The sequence below is a fragment of the Bos mutus genome, chromosome 1 (assembly GCF_027580195.1).
Source record: "Bos mutus isolate GX-2022 chromosome 1, NWIPB_WYAK_1.1, whole genome shotgun sequence".
NCBI classification, from domain to species: Eukaryota; Metazoa; Chordata; class Mammalia; order Artiodactyla; family Bovidae; genus Bos; species Bos mutus.
Genome location: NC_091617.1, coordinates 56,151,973 through 56,175,335, shown reverse-complemented (window position 1 = coordinate 56,175,335; position 23,363 = coordinate 56,151,973). Strand labels below are relative to the sequence as shown.

The window sequence follows — 23,363 nt, the reverse complement described above, 5'->3', positions numbered from 1 at the left end:
AAATTAACCAGAACCTCAGAGATCTGTGATGAGACAGATCAGATGAGACAGCTTGGACAACTCAGGACACTCACCAGTGGGCCAACATCTGCTTTGAGGCAGCCTGAATCCAACAACCAGCCACATCAAGAACCAATCCTACCCACCAACAAGCCAATACTAGATCTGAGATTGTTGGCACCATATTCATGCACTCCAGAACCCATCTATTACCACCAGTAGATCAGAACTACACTGGGACTGCCTGAGGTAATGTGGCCAGCAGCCTTGTGACTCAACCCTGCCCTCTAATGGCTGGGAGCCTCCTCTGAAGGCAAGGCATGACAACCAACCAAATCCAGGGCCAGAAGGACCCACATAACCCAAATAAGGAGCACCTCTAGAATATATAGCTCTGGTGACCAGAGGGGAATGTGCTGCTGAGTTGCATAGGACATTTCCTACAAAAAGCCATTTCTCTAAGGTCAGGAAACACAATCAACCTGTCAAATATAGTCTATCTGACTCTTTGCAACCCCATGGATTATAGACTCCATGGAATTCTCCAGGCCAGAATACTGGAGTGGGTATTCCCTTCTCCAGGGGATATTCCCAACCCAGGGATCAAACACAGGTATCCCACATTGCAGGTGGATTCTTTACCAGCTGAACCACCAGGGAAGCCCAGATAGACAGCAAAAGCAAGTTAGGTAAAATGAGGCAACAGAAGAAATAATCCCAAAGAAGGAAAAAGATAAAATCCCAGAAGAGGAAATAAGTGAAGTGGAGATAGACAATTAACCTGATAAATAGTCCAAGATAATGATAATAGAACTTGGGAGAAAAATGGATGAACATGGTGAAAAGTTAACAAAGAGAAGATATAAAGAAGAACCAAACAGAGCTGAAGAATATAATAATTGAAATAAAAAATAAAGAAGTAGGAGTCAACATTAGATTAGATGGTGCAGCAGAATGGATCAATGAATTAGAGGACAGAATAGTTGAAGTCACTGAAACTGAGCAGGAAAAAATAATAAAAAGAAATGAAGACAATTTAAAGGAACTTTGAGACAACATCAAGCATACCAATATTTGCATTATAGAGGCCTCATAGGAAAAGAGCGAGAAAGAGACAGAGAACATATTTGAAGACATAACAACTGAACACATCCTTAACCTGGGAAATTAAACAGACATACAGGTCCAGGAAATACAGAGAGTCTTGAATAGAATCAACCCAAAAAGGAACTCACAAAAACACCTTTTAATTAAAATGCCAAAGTAAAGATAAGAGAGAATATTAAAATCTGCAAGGGAAAAACAAAAATTTACACACAAGGAAATTCTCATAAGACTATCAGCTGACTTTTCAGTAGAAAATCTGCAGGCCAGAAAGGGGTGGCATGATATATTTAAAGCGATGAAGAGAAAAACTTATAACCAAGAATACTCTACCTGGTAAGTATTTCATTGAGATTCAATGGAGAGATCAAAATTTTATAAACAAGCAAAAACTAAAAGAAGTCAACACCACTAAACCAACTTTACAACAAATGTTAAATGTTAAAAACAAAAAAGAAAAGGCTACAACTCAAAATATAAAATTTTACAAGCCAATCACAAAAGTAAAAATCTCATTGGTGAAAGCAAATATACAGTAAAGGTAGTAAATAAACAATGTATAAAGTATAAGGAAGGTTAAAAGACAAAGGGGGTAAAATTATCTATATCCACAATGAGTAGTTTAAGAATTGTTGTTGTTTTAGTTGCTAAGTCATGTCTGCCTCTTTTACGACCTCATGAACTGTAGCCCACCAGGCTCCTTTGTCCTTGGGATTTCCCAGGCAAGAATACTGGAGTGAGTTGCCATTTCCTTCTCAAAGGGAATCTTCCTGACCCAGGGATCAAACCTGTTTCTCTTCCATTGGCAGATGGAGTCTTTACCGCAGAGTTACCTGGGAGGCTATATTAAGGGATACACAAAACAAAATGGTGTAAAATATGATGTAAAACCTGCACACATTGTGAGGGAAAATGCAGAGTTGTAAAAATGCATTTAAATAGATAAGCAACTTAAGATAACCATACATATATCAGTTCAGTTCAGTTTGAAAGGTTGTTGTTGAATCACGCGAATACACCGGGATTCTTGGCCCCCGGAGGAGAAGAATTCAATCCGGGGCCAGAGACAAGGCTTGATCACTCAGAGCTTTTGTGTAATAAAGTTTTATTAAAGTATAAAGGAGATAGAGAAAGCTTCTGACATAGGCATCAGAAGAGGGTAGAAAGAGTACCCCCTTGCTAGTGTTAACCATGAAGTTATATACTCCAAAGAATGTCTGGAGGTTGTAAACACCTCCCATAATTTACATTTTAAGACAGAATTAGCCAGAAGGTTTGATCCAGAGACTGTCCTTAGGCAGGATACATTATTGTTATATAATCCTAAGGAATGTGGAGAAAGAAAAAAAGTTTGTCCTTTCTTCCTCCTTGAGAATTCCAGACCCCTCTCTCCTTGGGGACCCCTAGACTCCCTATCAACCTGCCTAGGAAATGACTCTCTCAAGTTCAGTTACTCAGTCATGTCTGACTCTTTGTGACTCCATGGACTGCAACATGCCAGGTCTCCCTGTCCACCACCAACTCCCGGAGCCTACTCAAATTCATGTCCATCGCGTCAGTGATGCCATCCAACCATCTCATCCTCTGTTGTCCCCTTCTCCTCCCACCTTCAATCTTTCCCAGCATCAGGGTCTTTCCAATGACCCGGTTCTTCACATCAGGCGGCCAAAGTATTGGAGTTTCAGCTTCAGCCCCAGTCCTTCCAATGAATATTCAGGACTTATTTCCTTTAGGATTGACTGGTTAGATCTCCTTGCAGTCCAAGGGACTCTCAAGAGTCTTCTCCAACACCACAATTCAAAAGCATCAATTCTTCGGAGCTCAGCTTTCTTTATAGGCAAACTCTCACATCCATACATGACTACTGGAAAAACCATAGCTTTGACTAGATGGACCTTTGTTAGCAAAGTAATGCTCTGCTTTTTAATATGCTGTCTAGGTTGGTCATAACTTTTCTTCCAAAGAGCAAGTGTCTTTTAATTTCATGGCTGCAGTTACCATCTGCAGTGATTTTGGAGCCTGAAAAAAATAAAGTCTCTCATTGTTTCTACTGTTTTCTCACCTATTTGCCATGAAGTGCTGGGACCAGATGCCACGATCTTAGTTTTCTGAATGTTTAGTTTTAAGCCAACTTCTTCACTCTCCTTTTTCACTTTCATCAAGAGGCTCTTTAGTTCTTCTTCACTTTCTGCCATAAGGGTGGTGTCATCTGTACAACTGAGGTTATGGACATTTCTCCTGGCAATCTTGGTTCTAGCTTGAGCTTCATCCAGCCTGGAATTCTGCATGATGTACTGTGCATATGTTAAATAAGCAGGATGACAATATACAGCCTTGACATACTCCTTTCCCAATTTGGAACCAGTCTGTTGTTCCATGTCCAGTTCTAACTGTTGCTTCTTGATCTGCAAACAGATTTCTCAGGAGACAGGTCAGGCGGTCTGGTATTTTCATTTCTTGTGAATTTTCCGCTGTTTATTGTAAGCCACACAGTCAAAGGCTTTGGTATAGTCAATAAAGCAAAAGTAGATGTTTTTCTAGAACTCTCTTGCTTTTTTGATGATCCTTCAGATGTTGGCAATTTGACCTCTGGTTCCTCTGCCTTTTCTAAATCCAGCTTGAACATCTGGAAGTTCACAGTTCATGTACTGTTGAAGCCTGGCTTGGAGAATTTTGAGAATTACTTTGCTAGCATGTGAGATGAGTGCAACTGTGCGGTAGTTTGAGCATTCTTTGGCTTTACCTTTCTTGGGATTGGAATGAAAACTGACCTTTTCCAGTCTTGTGGCCACTGCTGAGTTTTCCAAATTTGCTGGCATATTGAGTGCAGCACTTCCACAGCATCATCTTTCAGGATTTGGAATAGTTCAACTGGAATTCCATCACCTCCACTAGCTTTGTTCATAGTGATGCTTTCTAAGGTCCACTTGACTTCACATTCCAGGATGTCTGGCTCTAGGTCAGTGATCACATCATTGTGATTATCTGGGTCGTGAAGATCTATTTTGTACAGTTCTTCTGTGTATTCTTGCCATCTCTTCTTAATATCTTCTGCTTCTGTTAGGGCCATACCATTTCTGTCCTTTATCGAGCCCATCTTTGCATGAAATGTTCCCTTGGTATCTCTGATTTTCTTGAAGAGATCCCTAGTCTTTCCCATTCTGTTGTTTTCCTCTATTTCTTTGCATTGATCGCTGAAGAAGGCTTTCTTATCTCTTCTTGCTATTCTTTGAAACTCTGCATTCAGATACTTATATCTTTCCTTTTCTCCTTTGCTTTTTGCTTCTCTTCTTTTCACAGCTATTTGTAAGGCCTCCCCAGACAGCCATTTTGCTTTTTTGCATGTCATTTCCATGGAGATAGTCTTGATCCCTGTCTCCTGTACAATGTCACCAACCTCAGTCCATAGTTCATCAGGTACTCTTTCTATCAGATCTAGGCCCTTAAATCTAATTCTCATTTCCACTGTATAATCATAAGGGATTTGATTTAGGTCATACCTGAATGGTCTAGTGGTTTTCCCTACTTTCTTCAATTTAAGTCTGAATTTGGCAATAAGGAGTTCATGGTCTGAGCCACAGTCAGCTCCTGGTCTTGTTTTTGCTGACTGTATAGAGCTTCTCCATCTTTGACTGCAAAGAATATAATCAATCTGATTTTGGTGTTGACCATCTGGTGATGTCCATGTATAGAGTCTTCTCTTGTGTTGTTGGAAGAGGGTGTTTGTTATGACCAGTGCATTTTCTTGGCAAAACTCTATTAGTCTTTGCCCTGCTTCATTGCGTATTCCAAGGCCAAATTTGCCTGTTACTCCAGGTGTTTCTTGACTTCCTACTTTTGCATTCCAGTCCCCTATAATGAAAAGGACATCTTTTTTGGGTGTTAGTTCTAAAAGGTCTTGTAGTTCTTCATAGAACCATTCAACTTCAGCTTCTTCAGCGTTACTGGTTGGGGCATAGACTTGGATTACTGTGATATTTAATGGTTTGCCTTGGAAACGAACAGAGATCATTCTGTTGTTTTTGAGATTGCATCCAAGTACTGCATTTTGGACTCTTTTGTTGACCATGATAGCCACTCCATTTTTTCTGAGGGATTCCTGCCCGCAGTAGTAGATATAATGGTCATCTGAGTTAAATTCACCCATTCCAGTCCATTTCAGTTCACTGATTCCTAGAATGTTGACATTCACTCTTGCCATCTCTTGTTTGGCCACTTCCAATTTGCCTTGATTCATGGACCTGACATTCCAGGTTCCTCTGCAATATTGCTCTTTACAGCATCAGACCTTGCTTCTATCACCAGTCATATCCACAGCTGGGTATTGTTTTTGCTTTGGCTTCATCCCTTCATTCTTTCTGCAATTAGTTCTCCACTGATCTCCAGTAGCATATTGGGCACCTACTGACCTGGGGAGTTTCTCTTTCAGTATCCTATCATTTTGCCTTTTCATACTATTCATGGGGTTCTCAAGGCAAGAATACTGAAGTGGTTTGCCATTCCCTTCTCCAGTGGACCACATTCTGTCAAATCTCTCCACCATGACCCACCCGTCTTGGGTTGCCCCACGGGCATGGCTTAGTTTCATTGAGTTAGACAAGGCTGTGGTCCTAGTGTGATTAGATTGACCTCCTCCATAGTTTGGCCTCAGATCAAGCAACAGGGAGGGAACACAGCCTGGCCCATCAACAGAAAATTGGATTAAAGATTTACTGAACATGGCCCCACCCATCAGAACAAGACCCAGTTTCCCCCTCAGTTTCCCCCTCTCTCCCATCAGGTAGCTTTCATAACCCTCTTATCCTTATCCATCAGAGGGCAGACAGAATGAAAAACCGTAATCACAGAAAACTAACCAAACTGATTACATGGACCACAACCTTGTCTAGCTCAATGAAACTATGAGCCATGCTGTGTAGGGTCACCCAAGATGCACCCAAGGGTCATGGAGGAGAGTTCTGACAAAACGTGGTCCACTGGAGAAGAGAATGGCAAATCACTTCAGTATTCTTGCCTTGAGAACCCCATGAACAGTATGAAAAGGCAAAAAGGTATGACACTGAATGATGAACTCCCCAGGTCAGTAAGTGCCCAATATATGACTGGAGAAGAGTGGAGAAATAACTCCAGAAAGAATGAAGAGACAGAGCCAAAGCAAGCCAACAACCAGTTGTGGATGTGACCAGTGATGGAAGTAAAGTCTGATGCTGTAAAGAGCAATATTGCATAGGAACCTGGAATGTTAGGTTCATGAACCAAGGCAAAATCAAGGAAGTGGTCAAACAGGAGATGGTAAGGGTGAATGTCAACATTTTAGGAATCAGTGAACTAAAATGGACTGGAATGGGTGAATTTAACTCAGATGACCATTATATCTACTATTTTGGGCAAGAATCCCTTAGAAGAAATGGAGTAGCCATCATAGTCAACAAAAGAGTCCAAAATGCATACTTGGATCAATCTCAAAAACAACAGAATGATCTCTGTTCTTTTCCAAGACAAACCATTAAATATCACAGTAATCCAAGTCTATGCCCCAACCAGTAGTGCTGAATAAGCTGAAATTGAATGGTTCTCTGAAGACCTACAAGACCTTCTAGAACTAACACCCAAAAATGATGTCCTTTGCATTATAGGGGACTGGAATGCAAAAGTAGGAAGTCAAGAGCTACCTGGAGTAACACCCTACTTAGATAAATGGATAGATCAACCAGGAAGAAAGTAATAAGGAAGCACTTGCTTTAAATGACACATTAGCCAGATTGACTTAGTAGAATTATAGAAAATATTCCATCCAAAAGGAACAGAATATACATTATTTTCAAGTGCACTTGGAATATGCTCCAGGATAGATCACATTCTAGGATACAAAGTTTGTCTCAATAAATGTAAGAAAATTAAAATCATATCAAAAATCTTTTCTGACCACAATGCTTTGAGACCAGAAATCAATTGCAAGGAAAAAATACAAAAGCCCACCAATACATGGAGGCTAAACAATATGCTACTAAGCAACCATAGATTACTGAAAAAAATCAAAGGAATCAAAAAGTACCTTAAGATAAAAATAAACACACAAGGATCCCAAATCTATGGGACATAGCAAAAACATTTCTATAATGGAATTTTAGAAGATCATTCACAGTAGATACTGTAGAAACAAACCATAATTATCTTCCATTGAATTCCACACAAATAAAAAAAGAAAAAAGAATGATACAGGTACTTGTTCCTTGTAGTTTTAGGGGTGGAATTCAGTTGGCCTGGAAAAAGCGATAAAATACAGAGAACAGAAAATAAAATAAAAATATATTTCTCACAAGTAAATAGATATATTGATTGCTTCATTTATTAGTTTAATTCTAGCTGTAATAGAAGGTCTTCCCTGGTGGTTCAGCAGTAAAGAATCTGCTTGCAATTCAGAAGATGCAAGTTTGATACCAGGGTAGGGATGATCCCCTGGAGAAGTAAATGGCAACCCATTCTAGTATTCTTGCCTGGGAAATCCCGTGGACAGAGGAGCCTGGCAGGCTACAGTCCATGAGGTGGCAAAAGAGTCAGACACAACTTAGCAACTAAACAACAACAAAACAATCCTGCATGTGTTACTTATATTTCCACTTAAATGATTTACTCAGAAACAATCTTGTCTTTTATTTCATTAAAACATTATGTGAACTTTATCACTTTAAAAAGCTTTACTTAGTTTCTTTTGATTAACCATCCCCAAAATGGATTTACATGGTTAACTTTAGGAAGATTATTTTCTTCAACAAAGACTACTGTTTTGTGGCCACTACAAGTACACATATGAAGGTTCTGAATGCTTTTCTGCCCACCAGAAGGATCATTTGATCAGCACTTCTTTAGCTTTTACTTCTGTCTTTGATGAGTTCACGTTTCACTCCCTATTCTTTGACCTTTCTTCTCTGCACATCCCTTTTGTAGCCATCCAAAGAGCCTCACAGACTTTGAGTGAGTAGAATTATAAAGAAGTATCACACATGCCAAATAAGTATTTAATTTCAAAATCATTCCAGTATTCCTCCCCAAATATTTTACTATGAGAGTGGGAATATGAAAATTTGCTCTATGGTATTGTAACTAAGCAATTTCAATGAAAATTTCCTTTTCATAGTATGTTTAGAAAAAAGAAATGGGTCTATTATTATTCCTAAAAATTTCCCTAGATAAGGAACTCTGGGGAGTTAAATTCTATCTTGCCTGTCTTGATTGCATTCTCCTACATGGCTAGAATGGGATTTCCCTGGTGGCTCAGTTGGTAAAGAATCTGCCTGCAATCCAGGAGTCCCGAGCTCAATCTCCGTGTCAGGAAGCTCCCCTGGAGAAGGGAATGGCTGCTCTGCTCACTCCAGTATTCTTGCCTGAAGAATTCCATGCACAAAGGAGCCTAGCCGGCTACAGTTCATGGGCTCACAAAGAGTCAGACAGGGCTAAGTGACTAACACTTTCACTTTATGTTCATACGGCTAGCAGCTAAGTCGCTTCAGTAGTGTCCTACTCTGCGCGACCCCATAGACGGCAACCCACCAGGCTCCTCTGTCCCTAGGATTCTCCAGGCAAGAATACTGGAGTGGGTTGCCATTTCCTTCTGCAATGCATGCACGCATGCTAAGTCGCTTCAGTCGTGTCTGTGTGCGATCCCATAGACGGCAGCCCACCAAGCTCCATCCACAGGATTCTCTAAGCAAGAATACTGGAGTGGGTTGCCATTTCCTTCTCCATCATACGGCTAGACTAGCCACTCTCTCTCTTTCTCATTTCCTAATTCAGCAACCTGTATCTTCATATTTCAAATTTTCTACAACTCTATCTTATCTAGGAATCTCACTTCCACTAGAATTCTGGGAAAACAGTGTTCATTGGCTCTTTGCCACTAATCTACTGTTCCTAAGCTTTAAATTAATATAGCAACACAATTTCTAGAGTTTCCTTTTCACCCTTGCTTAGGTACTTACTTATTTTTAAAATACAACAGCCTTAATACTTCAAGGATTGCCACAGATGTTCAGAGGTAATGATGCTGTGTATCTTCTATGGAGAAGGCATCGGCACCCACTCCAGTACTCTTGCCTGGAAAATCCCATGCACAGAGGAGCCTGGTAGGCTGCAATCCATGGGGTCGCTAGGAGTCGGACATAACTGAGCGACTTCACTTTCACTTTTCACTTTCATGCATTGGAGAAGGAAATGGCAACCCACTCCAGTGTTCTTGCCTAGAGAATCCCAGGGACGGGGAAGCCTGGTGGGCTGCCGTCTATGGGGTTGCACAGAGTCGGACACGACTGAAGCGACTTAGCAGCAGCAGCAGCACTTTCTAAGACTGTACTGTGTCAGCCAATCAAGTCATGGGTTGTGAACCTAAAGCCAATGGGTGCAGGCCAGGGGCGGGGCTTAGAGCAAGTAACTGTCAATGAGGTTGCAGTTGGTTGTGGCTGTTTCTGGATGAACGGATTAGCTACCTTCCACCTATCACTTACATACTACATAATACTCCTCCTGAAGCTCTGGATGGTGAGTCTCCTTTAGCTTCCCATTCAGGAAATTGCCCTTCCCCGCTGGTACTTTGTTCCTCAAAGAGGAAACAAATGCTTTCACAGTATTCCAGCTACAGATCCAGCAACCATTCGTCTTGTAGTTTCCACTTTTTCTATGGCAGCCAATCACAGACTTTCCCGAAGATCAACCAGCCTCTCCGTGTGACTTTCTGTTCCTTAGCCCCTGCCCCTCCTCCATTACACTTCCCGTATCAACTTTCCAAACTGCTCACCTACCTAGTATTTATTCCCTTTGCCTTACAAGGCACTAAGAGGAAACCACACTGTCGCCGTGGCTAGTCTTAGGTGTATGGAGCAGAGCCGAGAGCAAGGAAGGGCTCATTCTAGTGAAGAAATCCTAGGAAGGCAACAGACCGCCTACTTTCACAGCGTTTGTGAGTAAGAACCTGCTCTGTTGTGTGATCAGAGAGTCCAACTCCAGTTTTTTATCTGTCATAAATCCTGAGCACTTTGCAGCTTCTTAAGATTACTGGGCTTCCACAGCACTTTTTTCAGGATACTTTTGTCACTTAATTCCTGCAAAAAGTAGTGATTAAAAGGAAGAAATATTTACCATTTTCAGGGACAGAGTGAATCAGTATGATTTCCACACCATGAGAAAGAGAATTTCTCAAGGCTGACTGATGTTGGGGACAAATCCATGGGCCATTTGAGAGGACAGTTATTAACCTCACACAGAAAGAGATTTGAGGCATTATTTAATTTTCCTGATAAGTTAATGTAGGAAACCCATGTGGCAATTTTAAGACAAATCAGTATTTTTTTCCTTAATGCATGTGACATGGACTCATAAACTTATTCAAAGTTGTTTAAAGTCAATTTAAGCTGAATAATAATAATTGTAATTACATTGAAAGTCTGTTTAATCTAAACTGCTACTTCTTTATCCATATTTTTAAAAGTGTCTTGAATAATATTAGCATTTACATGCTAACTTAACATGAGATCATTTTGTGGGAGTAAAGTTTTGTTAGGTGAATTTGGAGTGGAAATTGAAGAAACTAATTTGAGTTTTCACAGCCAAACAGTGAAATTCTGCTGATTTTGATCTTATATTTCCCTAAAGTTCAAGTATAATTAAGATTTGGAGTAATTTTATTCTTTTATAAAAGGGTTTTATTAGAATTGAATATACAAACACTTATTAAGGTTTTCAAATAAGCTATTTTAGAAATGAGAAACCTGCTTATGGGATCATGTATCCCTGCTTTTAGTTTGGAAAACAATCGACTCCTTAACTGTATTAAATTCTGCAAGCATATAGGAGTATACAACTATGATGCAGAAAATATTTTCCTTTTTTGTTCAAGCCCTTTTGCTTTGTAACAGTGAGAAAATTAATAGGTGACATTGACAATATTTTACTAACCAGTTTGATTCTGAGAGCAAATACACCAGTCTTTCAGTGTTCTTCCCTAATGGCACAGATTTCTCCTAGAGCAGTGCTTCTAAATAGGCTGACTATTAGAATCACTGGGAAGCTTTTAAGGTTCCCAATACTCAGTCTGCACTTTATACCAATTAAATTAACCTCTGGGGATCCACCCAGGTAAATACCTATATTTTTAAAACAATCTGATTCTAATATGTAGCCAAGGTTAAAAATGTCTGTCTTAGAAGGATAACTGAGCTTACTCTGCTGTATCACTATACTATTATCAAGATCCCCTGGTCTACTTCCAGTTCTTAACATGTTACAATGAGGTTAAGGAATTTAGAAATTCTTCTAGGGAAAATGAAACCAACAAGTAAAAAAAAAAAAAAAGCAGCCCCAGACACTGGGAAACTGGTCTGACACTTAGGGCTAGATATCACTCAGTGTTACCACAAGCTGGTGTGATGTTCACAGCTAGTCCATGTTGTTCTCTCATTTGACATAAATAATCTCACAGAACATCAAAATCAAATGAGGTCACTATGAGATGATAATAAAATTGGACAGAACAAGTCACCATGCAACCCATCCAATACCAAACACCTCTCATTCTTGTCTAAAATGAGTGGCTGCTGCTTCTGTACTCAATACAGCTTTATCCCCATTCCAGTTTGCTTTCCCTATAGATAAGAGTTATTGAGTACCCAACCACAGAATTGTCCTTGCTTTCTGACAGCACCCAAGTTAGAATAAAGTCTCACTTCCTTAGACCCTCCTTCTCCAATATTACCAAGATCCATAATTAGTTCTTTCTAATTTTTTGGGCTCCAAAATCACTGCCGATGGTGACTGCAGCCATGAAATTAAAAGACGCTTACTCCTTGGAAGGAAAGTTATGACCAACCTAGATAGCATATTCAAAAGCAGAGACATTACTTTGCCAACAAAGATCCGTCTAGTCAAGGCTATGTTTTTCCCAGTGGTCATGTTTGGATGTGAGAGTTGGACTGTGAAGAAAGCTGAGTGCCGAAGAATTGATGCCTTTGAACTGTGCTGTTGGAGAAGACTCTTGAGAGTCCCTTGGACTGAAAGGAGATCCAACCAGTCCATTCTGAAGGAGATCAGCCCTGGGATTTCTTTGGAAAGAATGGTGCTAAAGCTGAAACTCCAGTACTTTGGCCACCTGATGCAAAGAGTTGACTCATTGGAAAAGACTCTGATGTTGGGAGGGATTGGGGGCAAGAGGAGAAGGGGACAACAGAGGATGAGATGGCTGGATGGCATCACTGACTCGGTGGACATGAGTCTGAGTGAATTCCAGGAGTTGGTGATGGACAGGGAGGCCTGGCGTGCTGTGATTCATGGGGTCGCAAAGAGTCGGACACGACTGAGGAACTGAACTGAACTGAATATCCTTTAATTGATGCTTTTGAACTGTGGTGTTGGAGAAGACTCTTGAGAGTCCCTTGGACTGCAAGGAGATCCAACCAGTCCATTCCAAAGGAGATCAGCCCTGGGTGTTCTTTGGAAGGAATGATGCTAAAGCTGAAAGTCCAGTACTTTGGCCACCTCATGCGAAGAGTTGACTCATTGGAAAAGACTCTGATGCTGGGAGGGATTGGGGGCAGGAGGAGACGGGATGAGATGGCTGGATGGCATCACCAACTTGATGGATGTGAGTTTGAGTGAACTCCGGGAGATGGTGATGGACAGGGAGGCCTGACGTGCTGTGATTCATGGGGTCGCAAAGAGTCAGACACAACTGAGCAACTGAACTGAACTGAACTGAACTGACTATCCTTTTACTGAAACCCCCTACCACAGTTCCCCAGGGTGGATATGTCTCCCTCACTGAGACACATAATACACCAAACTTGTCAACTACAGATGTGTTTCTGGGGTCTTCACCAGAAGGACACTGATACCCTTTCTCAAAATACCTGACTCAAGAATATTGGAAAAAAATGTTGGCTTAGAGACAGAAGATTGAGCAAGGTTGCCTTTGAATTGGGTGAAGCACAGTGGTTACTAACCTTAGCTACACATTAAAATCACTTGGGGAGCGAGGCTGCCATGCAGACTGATTTAAATAGGAATCGTGGGGATAAGACTCATCACCAGTGTTATCATATCTCCCCAAGTGATTTCAAAGAAAGTTATAAATACAAGGAGAGAAATTACACAGACTGGGAAAGTATAGAAATTAGAAAACCGAAGCCAACAGCAGGTTGCCCAGAGTCTTTTCTGCTGTAAGCCTCAGCCCAGCAGATCTTTGCATGTGGGCACTCAGACCAGAGAGCTGCCGCTTTCACATTGGTGTTAATATGGCACAGTGTTTGCAAGGCTCTTTGATGCTGGTGATATAATACCATGTGGAAAGAAGCAGAAAGTATGATTAGATAAAGATGAACCCAACTGTGTAAATAAAATACAGAAGAGCCACTAGATGACATGATAGTGCAAAAATTTTTGCTGTTTTTGAAATGTTTGTTTATATATTTATTTCAAAAATGTTCACAATAAGCATATATTTATTTAATTAGTTTTCTTTCAAAAGGTTGTTTAGATAGTCAGAAAAGAGCATATAAGAAAACGTATAAGTATATGAAATATGAAACTGAAAAAGTCATTGCTGGATCATGAGAGGAAGTTTAGTAATAACTAATTGATTGCTTAGCAAGGCAGCAAGGTGAGATGCTAAGAGATGCTAGAAAATGTTAAACCAATATTAGGAGAGATAAAATTGAAAGAATTCCCTCCATGAGGTTTAAGACCCTGATGTAAAACGTTCCTTACCATGGGGAGCAAGTGAGATTGGCAGACTGCAGCTCTCACCTATTTCTTCAGACCAAGACACATCATGGCCCTTGTTCTTCTTCCAAGAAGTAACGATGGAAACATGTAACAATTCTCCTGTTTTAAATCATTTTGGTTTCAATATTTTTCTTAGGTCCTTAGTTGCTATAAAAATATTTAAAAATTAGAGAAAACCTAGCTCATGAATGTCTTAAAGCAGATAAAATATTATTATTGAATATCATCATGGTCTATTGATTTCTCTCTGGATATAACAAGAAAAGAGATCAGAATATTCTGCCCCCTCCACCACTTTCCACTTTGGAATAGCTGCCTGAACATGCTTTCAGAAGCTCAGATAAGTGAGGGCAAACCCCTCAGTTGTCCATCCTGAGAAAAAAGTAACTAAACTTTTTCTTTATTATTTAAACAGAAAACATCGTAGAAGAGGAAAGCATCCCTAATTTTGGCAAACTCTAAGAAATTACTGGAAATAAGGACAAATATAGGCTTTTTTCTTTATTTTTTTAAGAAAAGCTTTAGGAGGCCACCAAGAAGAAAAATCTAACTTTCTTTTTGTTCTAGGCAAGTTTTGCAGAGTCCTGAGAGTTGGATTCAGACAGCCTGTGAGAAACCACAGGATGGATGGACAAATTTCTAATCTCACTTTTCATAGGAAAGAGTTTACTGATGAATGGCTGGAAGTTTTTAGGCATTCATTCTTGGAAACTTCTCAGGAACTCCCTAAAATCATTCTAATATTGTCTTTGATCTGTATGATTGGAGGTAGGTGCAATTCTGTTTATTTCAGTGTATTCTGTGGGTGTATTTTGTATATGTCACCGTATAGAATTAAGGAAGGAGAAGGCAACGGCACCCCACTCCAGTACTCTTGCCTGGAAAATCCCATGCACAGAGGAGCCTGGTGGGCCGCAGTCTGTGGAGTCGCTATGAGTCGGACAAGACTCAGCGACTTCACTTCACTTTTCACTTTCATTGGAGAAGGAATGGCAACCCGCTCCAGTGTTCTTGCCTGGAGAATCCCAGGGATGGGGGAGCCTCATGGGTTGCCGTCTATAGGGTCGCACAGAGTCGGACACAACTGAAGTGACGCAGCAGCAGCAGCAGCAGCAGAATTAAGGAAGGTAACAATAGTAGGAAATTAGTGTTTTTTTTTTCTAAATTCATACCTCTATCCCAAGATTTCCAATCAAATGAATCCAATAATAATCTGCCCCTGAAGGGAGACCATGTAAATCTGATTCATATTCTTCACCTCTATTGGGCTCAGAGTATTCATACCTTCTTACTTGCTAAGTTATGGTTAGATTTAAGTGATGTGGTGAATTGAATCAGATTAACAGGAAATCAAAGGTTAGGGATTTTATTGTTAACCTGTATTATCATAAACTATAGTTTCATCCATATTTTTAAGTTAGCTGTCCCACATCTTTCTTTACTTGGAAAAAGAATTTTCAAAGTGATAGGTCTTCTGAATGATTCAGTTACTTTTTAACCCCTTGGCAATGGCACCCCACTCCAGTATTCTTGCCTGGAAAATCCCATGGATGGAGGAGCCTGGTAGGCTGCAGTCCATGGGATCTCAAAGAGTCGGACGTGACCGAGCAACTTCACTTTCACTTTTCCTTTTCATGCGTTGGAGAAGGAAATGGCAACCCACTCCAGTGTTCTTGCCTGGAGAATCCCAGGGATGGCAGAGCCTGATGGGCTGCTGTCTGTGGGGTCGCACAGAGTCGGACACGACTGAAGCGACTTAGCAGCAGCAGCAGCAACAGGAGCAGCAGCAGGTGTTCTCTTGGGATTCCTGTGTGACACTAGTGATAAAGAACCCATCTGCCAGTGCAGGAGACATGAGACTTGGGTTTGATCCCTGGGTGGAGAAGATCCCCTGGAGGAGGGCATGACAACCCACTCCAGTATTCTTGCTTGGAGAATCCCATGGACAGAGGAGCCTGGAGGGACAAAGTCCATAGGGTGCCACAGAGTCCGGTCCTATTGAAGCAGCTTAGCACAGCACAGCACAGATGTTTTCTTAGGTTTTATCCAAATAGTAACATATGCTGAGAAGAACAGAACACCGTAGAAATCAAAAGAAAGCACAATTTTTGCATCCTTTGTCCTGATTAAGAATTGTATTACAAAGAATTAGGAAACATTAAACTGAAGGAAATGCTGTGATATTGTTTATTTATTGCACTTTGAGGGAATGAACAAAGTTAAGCATTCATTATAGGTTTTCTAATAGGTAGTGAAGTGAAAGTGTTAGTTACTCAGTCATGTCCAACTCTTTGTGACCCCATGGATTGTAGCCTGCCAGGCTCCTCCATCCATGGGACTTTCCAGGAAAGAATCCTTGAGTGGGTTGCCATTTCCTTCTCCAGGGGATATTCCCGACCCAGGGATCAAACCCAGGTCTCCTGTGTGCAGGCAGACTCTTTACTGTCTGAGCCACCAGGGAAGGTAGCTAGATTTTCTCATTGTTATACTAATTCCTCATTGTTATATTGAGAATCAGCCAGGATATTTCATTTTAGTTATTTATTAATCCCTTATTGCTGGATTGCTTAAAAAATGAAAACTGATTTATAGCATGTACATATATTACTATAAATATTTTAGTAGTAACCCAAGAACCAATGATTACTAGCAATGTTTACTAAAGACTCTAAGGAAATAATACACATCATAAAACGAGTAAAGCATGAGTTTAGTAGATTACCAATTATACTGATTCTATGTGTTTAAGTGTGAGGGAGGGCTTCAGTTACTGTTTCGTCACTTACTTGCTATATTTCTATATTTCATTGTCTTCATATTAAGAAGTCATAACAAATTAAAGTTCTGTTAAGTGTGATACCTCATTGCCTTTCAATAGACATATTTTTTGCAGCACTTTTGAACCAACACTTGAAAGACTTTCCAATTCCTCTCCCTGTGATATTATTTTTACTTGGATGCAGTTTTGAAATGCTAAGTTTTACATCTGACAAGGTGTGTATAGTAAATATGTGTATTTTATTTTTGAGTATATCTAAGATTCATACAAAGATGGCTTAAGAAAATTTATAAGCATATCTTTTTACTGCTGTACCAGTTCATATATGCTTGTGATGTGAATAACATTAGATCAGCTGTGTAGAAAAAGGACCCAGGTATGAAAGAGCTGAAATCCAGCTTAACATCGTCAGAACAGAGCCTAGGTCTCAAACTTGGTAGGCAATTCAGAATGAATACACACATAGCTACTGAGAGTGTGAGTAGCTGAGTATTTAATCATAATTCAAAACCTTAGACAAGAAATTGGCTAACAAGATAGAAACCCAGAAAGACTTTGAACTACTGATACAAGACTCTATTACCAAGAGAATTCTGACATTGAACCAATCTATTGCCTCAGGAATGTTTCATAGGTTTTCCATTAGAATGGAGGTTCTCTGTATGCTTGGCTTGGAATATATCAAGAAACATACATTGAACCTCTTACATGGAGTTAGAAGTGAGAGAAAAAGCAAACTATATAGCCAAGGTATCTACAGTAATACTAAATAGTTGGGAACAGCTGTAGTCAGGTAGAGAAGAGAGAATATACTTACTACAAGGAATGTAGAATGCATTACTGGCACATTAAATAGTCCTCTAGCCCAGGGATTGGCAGCAAAGTTTTTTTTCTGTAAAAAGTCATATAGTGCATATTCTGGACTAAGCAGGCTGTATGATCTCTATCACAGCTACTCAATTCTGCCATTGTAATTTAAAAGCAGCCACAGACAGTCCATAAGTAAATTGGCATAGCTATATTCCAATAATACTTCATTTACCAAAAACAGGCATTGAGCCAGATTCGTTCCCAGGGACCATAGTTTGCCAATACCTGCCTTAGTTAATGGAGAAGGCAATGGCACGCCACCCCAGTACTCTTGCCTGGAAAATCCCATGGATGGAGGAGCCTGGTGGGCTGCTGTCCATGGGGTCGGCGCTAAGAGTCAGACATGACTCAGTGACTTCACTTCCACTTTTCACTTTCATGCATTGGAGAAGGAAATGGCAACCCACTCCAGTGTTCTTGCCTGGAGAATCCCAGGGACAGGGGAGCCTGGTGGGCTACCGTCTATGGGGTCGCATAGAGTCGGACACGACTGAAGCGACTTAGCAGCAGCAGCAGCAACCTTAGTTAATCCATATGTAAATAGGAATGTGTGTAAAAATGATTGACTTTCTCAAACAAATTATATCAGTGATGTTAAAAATGACAATGGAAACCATGTATCCAGGCAAAAATCAGAAGCAGGTTACTACTTCATTTGTTATGAACAGGTTTCATAATCATATGATATTTTACATAAATGTTACTTTAAATACTTCTATAAACTTTCCTATTTGTCAACAACTCTTAAAGGAAAGGCCCCTATGTCTAGAACTGTGAAGGGTCTAAGATTTTACTCAGGTTTCGATCTAATAAATTAACTTGCCACAGTTTCCCAATCCTGTCAAAACACACGGGACTCCTGGGCTAGAGACAAAGTACTCTGTTACTCATGGCAATAGCAGAATCCAGAGCCTAGGATTTTCTTGTTCCATTCTATGAACCCCATAAAGAGAAGTAAAGAGGGCAAGGTGAAATCTGCATACGCAATGGGTTACATTATAAGAGAGGAAATCTGAGTTTAGAGAACTTGAGTTATTAAATGATGGGCAGTGAGCTCATCTTCCCCCTTGCTCCAGAGAGAGATATTATCCTTATTACACTGGACAGTGATAGTAAACCTGCCCTTTGTTCTGGAGGGAGACATTTGCTGTATCTTCCAAAGCTGTTAGTACATACAAATATTCTTGAAAGAAAATATTCCTGGAAAAAAAGCGATCAGTGCCTCCACCCATAAGGTACAGAGAAACACAAGAGACCAGTGAAGAATTATGTTCCAGATACAAGAGTATCACCTAACCAGTAGGTACTCAGTGTTTCCTTCATGAGTGAATGTTGAATGGATGTGTTAATGAACCAAACTTATCTCTGCTCACCGTCAAGCAGGAAAGCCAATTTACTGACAGTGGATTGTGGTGAAGGAAAGCATCTATTATAAGGTGCCATACGAGGAGTACCAGACATCTAGTGCTCAAAAAGTCTTCGCTGATGGGTTTCAGCAAAGCATTTTAAAAGCAAGGCAAATGAGGGGAGTCCCAGGGTATGTGATCAACTTGTGCACAATTCTCTGATTGGTTGATGGTGAGGTAAAGTAAAATCATTGCAAATATTTCCTGGTTCCAACCAGACTCCTGAGGGGACGTGTTTATTTCTTTCATTTGGTGGGGATTTAGCATCTGTAAAATAACTCAGCAGATATTCGTCAGACACTATTATTTAGATACTTCAGAGAGGAGCTAAAGCAGAGGCTATGAGGGAGGGGTCTATCTGGGGAAGGCCCCATAGAATCCTGCTTAGTTACAGACACCCATAATAAGGTTTAAAAATTGCAACTAAATATTTTATGATAAAGGCCACTAATTAATTATTTCATGAACTGCATTAACTTCCTAGTCTCTTATTCCTACTGTTCTTCCGTGCACATTTACATAAGCCATGGCTAATTATGTAGTTTCTGGAATTTGATGTAATTGTTTACTCCTTTGTGGATTTTGTGCATGATGATCCATCTACCCAAAATCTCTTCTCTTGTATGCCTGAAAATCTCCTACATATCCTTTAGTACCTATGTCAATGTACTTCCTATGTTTGTTCCTTAAAAAGAAAGACTAGACATAAAGATGTCCATTAACTTTTTGCTGTAGCTGGTAATGACCTGATGGAAAACTGTAAAAATCCAACAGAGTTAAGACTTAAGCACTTATTATGTTGTGATGTGTCTTTTTATTTTTTGCTAGAGATAGGAATGCCTGACATGTATTCTATGCTAACAGACTAATGGGTAAATGAGAAAATAACAGTCTTATATTATTAGGTCCAAGAATATGCAGATGCCATACAATGGATGGATTCACACTTATTTTTTAATCTATTTACACCGGTAATCATCTTTAGTGTTGCATTTGATATGGATGTTTACCTGCTCCACAAGTTATTTTGGCAGGTAAGAAGTTATTTTGGCAGGTGTTATTTTCAATAATATTATTTACTCACAAACTACTACATGTTATATATGTTCAGGTTTTTCTTACATTTTAAAAAACTTAAAAAATTTTTTCTTACAAAAATTCTTTTTTACATTTAAAAAACTATTTTGAGATATAATTTACATGCAGTACTGTGCATACATTTTGAACATACAGTTTGATGAGTTTTAACAAATACCTGTGTAACCATCACCCAATCCAGATAAAAAATTTTCATCAACCTAGAGAATTCCCTCCGAATTTCTTTGAAGTCAGTCCCTTACCAATGTATCAGTGAGGCAATCCCTAATCCAACCTTTTTTTTTTAATGATTCAATTTAATTTGATTTATCTTAGAAATTTGTCCAAATATTGATGCGACTTTCAGCATAGACAGTAATTTGCAAGGTCATGGGGTACAAGTAGAAAGACTAATTTTCTCATTATTTGTTATTTCCATATACTACATTTCTTTTGAATATTAATTAATAATCAGAAAAAAAGTAGGATATGGTTTCTATAGCTTTATTCTTAAAGTCTCAAGTAGATGCCAGGTGAAAAAAATTATATAGTGACTTTTACAGGCATTATTTTCAAAAATCATTCCTAAGAAAGATAAATTATATTCAATCAAATTGATTTTTAAAAATCCATTACATATTGTTTTTCGCTGGTTCTTCAATAATTACATAATAGTTTCATTGTCTTCCATGTATGACTTAGATTCATGATCAAAAATAATAAATCTCTGCTTTGGTACCACTGTAGTTTTCTTTTTTCTAAAAGTTTTTATTTTTGATGAAGTCCAATTTGTCCAAATATTGAAAATTTTTTCTTTTAGAATTTGTGTTTTTATGTCATATTAAAAAATTACTTCCTAATTCAATGTCACTAAGATTTTCTCTTATGTTTTCTTCTAGAAGTTTAATAAGTTTAGATTTCACATTTAGGCCTATGATCTAATTTGAGCTAATTTTTTAATGATATGAGATGCATGTTCAGTTTCATTTTATTTTTTCATTTGGACTTTCAATTTTTACAGAATCTTTTTTTTCTTCAGTTTTATTGCGATATAATCAACTTGGATCACTATATAAGTTTAAGGGCCACAGCATAATGATTAATATTCATCATGAAATAATTATAATAAGTTCAGTGAATATCCATCATTTCATGCAGTTACAAAATTAAAGAAATAGAAAAAATATTTTTCTTTGTAATGAGAATTCTTAGGATTTACTCTCTTAACAACTTATATAACTTACAGCAATGTTAATCATATTTATCATGTTATACATTATATTCCTATTACTTGTTTATCTCATAATTAGAAGTTTGTAAGTTTGTATCTTTGTACTGTCTTCATCCAATTCTCCTTCTCACTTCCCCTGTGGTTACCACTGTCTCTGGTAACCACAACTGTGGTCTCCTTTTCCATGAGTTTGTTTGCTTATTTATTTATTTTTGAAGTATAATTGACCTACATCACTGTGCTAATTCCTGTTATACAACATAGTGATTCAATATTTATATACTTTTCGAAGTGGTCATCACAATAATTCTAGTTACAGTATGTCACCATACAAAAATATCAGTTTTTGACTGTATTCCCCACACTGTACATTTCAAACCTGTGACTCATTTGTTTTGTGCTGAAGGTTTGTATTTCTTAATCTCCCACAGCTATTTCTTTCCTTCTCTCAATCCCCTCTCCAGGTGGTTACCTGTTTGCTCTCTTTATGCCTCTGTTTCTGTTCTGCTGTTTGTTCACTTAGCATACTACCCTCTAGGTCCATCCGTGTTGTTGCAAATGACGAGATTTCATTCTCTTTTGTTGCTCAGTAGTCTTCCATCGTGTGCATGTGTGTGTATACCTCATCTTCTTTATCCACCTATCAATGAACATTTAGGTTGCTTCATATCTTGGCTATTGTAAATAATGCCTCAATGAACATAGAGTGCACATATTTTTTTGAATGAGCATTTTCATTTTCTTTGTATGAATACCCAAAAGTGGAATTGCTGGATTATATGGTAGTGCAATTTTTAATTTTTTGAGGAATCTCCATGTCTTTTTTCCATAGTGGCTGCACCAATTTACATTTTGCAAATGGTTCATGAGGTTTCCCTTTTCTCTACATCCTCACCAACACTTGTTATTGGTTGTCTTTTATCATAGCCCTTTTGATAGATGTGAGGTGATATCACATTGTTGAAATCAGGGATTTGCATTTCCCTGATGATTAGTGACGTTGAGCGTATTTTCATATATCTATCGGTCACTTGTCTGTCTTCTTGGGAAAAATGACTATTCTGATCCTTTGCCCATTACTTAATGGGGTTGTTTGCTTGTTTTTGATGTTAAGTAGTATGAGTTCTTTGTACGTTTTAGATCTTAACCCCTTATTGGATATATTGTTTGCAAATATCTTCATCCATTTAGTAGGTGACCTTTTTCTTTTGTTGATGATTTCCTTCACTATGCAAAAGCATTCTAGCTTCATGTAATCGCATTTATTTACTTTTGCTTTTGTTTTTTTTGCATAAAGAGACAAAGCCAAAAAAAAAGATTACTAAGATTGATGACAAGGATCTTACTATCTATGGTTTCTTCTGGAAGTTTTCCACGTGTTTAGTCCACTTTGAATTTATTTTTGTGCAGGATGTGAGAAAGTAGTACAGTTTAATTCTTTTGCATATAGCTATTCAGTTTTTCAACACTATTTATCAAATAGGTTGTCTTTCCCCTATTATATATTTCTTCCTCCTTTGTCATAGATTAACTGACCAAAGATTAATTGCATATACAATAATTATCTTTTTCCTTTTCTCAGGTTAGGGAAGTCTTCCCCTGTTATTTCTTTAAATATATCCTCTGTCCCTTTCTCTCTCTCTCTTCTCCTTCAGAGACTATTATGCTAATGTTAGTATGTTTAATGTTCTTTCAGAGATCTCTTAAACTGTCCTTTCTTTTTGTGTGTTTTTCTTTTTTGTGTTCGGCTTCAGTGATTTCTAGTACTCTGTTTTCCAGTTCCCTGCTCCATTCCTCTGTATCTTCTAATCTACTGTCGATTACTTCTGCTGCTGCTGCTAAGTCGATTCAGTCGTGTCCGACGCTGTGAGACCCCATCGACGGCAGCCCACCAGGCTCCTCTGTCCCTTGGATTCTCCAGGCAAGAACACTGGAGTGGGTTGCCATTTCCTTCTCCAATGCATAAAAGTGAAAAGTGAAAGTGAAGTCGCTCAGTCCTGTCCAACTTTTAGCAACCCCATGGATTGCAGCCCACCGGGTTCCTCCGTCCATGGGATTTTCCAGGCAAGAGTACTGGAGTGGGATGCCATTGCCTTCTCCGGTTGATTACTTCTACTGCATTTTTAAT

General features: G+C 39.0%; 1 protein-coding gene across 1 annotated transcript in view; it reads left to right on the top strand.

Moving 5' to 3' along the window:
- Window positions 1-9,980: 9,980 nt before the first annotated feature.
- The window catches only part of SLC9C1 (solute carrier family 9 member C1), a 121,061-nt gene continuing 107,678 nt past the window's right edge, over window positions 9,981-23,363 (top strand). Inside the window, exons 1-4 of the mRNA XM_070358298.1 lie at window positions 9,981-10,057; window positions 14,440-14,640; window positions 16,766-16,866; window positions 19,833-19,961. Coding sequence (XP_070214399.1) covers window positions 14,496-14,640; window positions 16,766-16,866; window positions 19,833-19,961 — 375 coding nt within the window. The 5' untranslated portion in view covers window positions 9,981-10,057; window positions 14,440-14,495. The remainder of the gene's footprint in view (window positions 10,058-14,439; window positions 14,641-16,765; window positions 16,867-19,832; window positions 19,962-23,363) is intronic.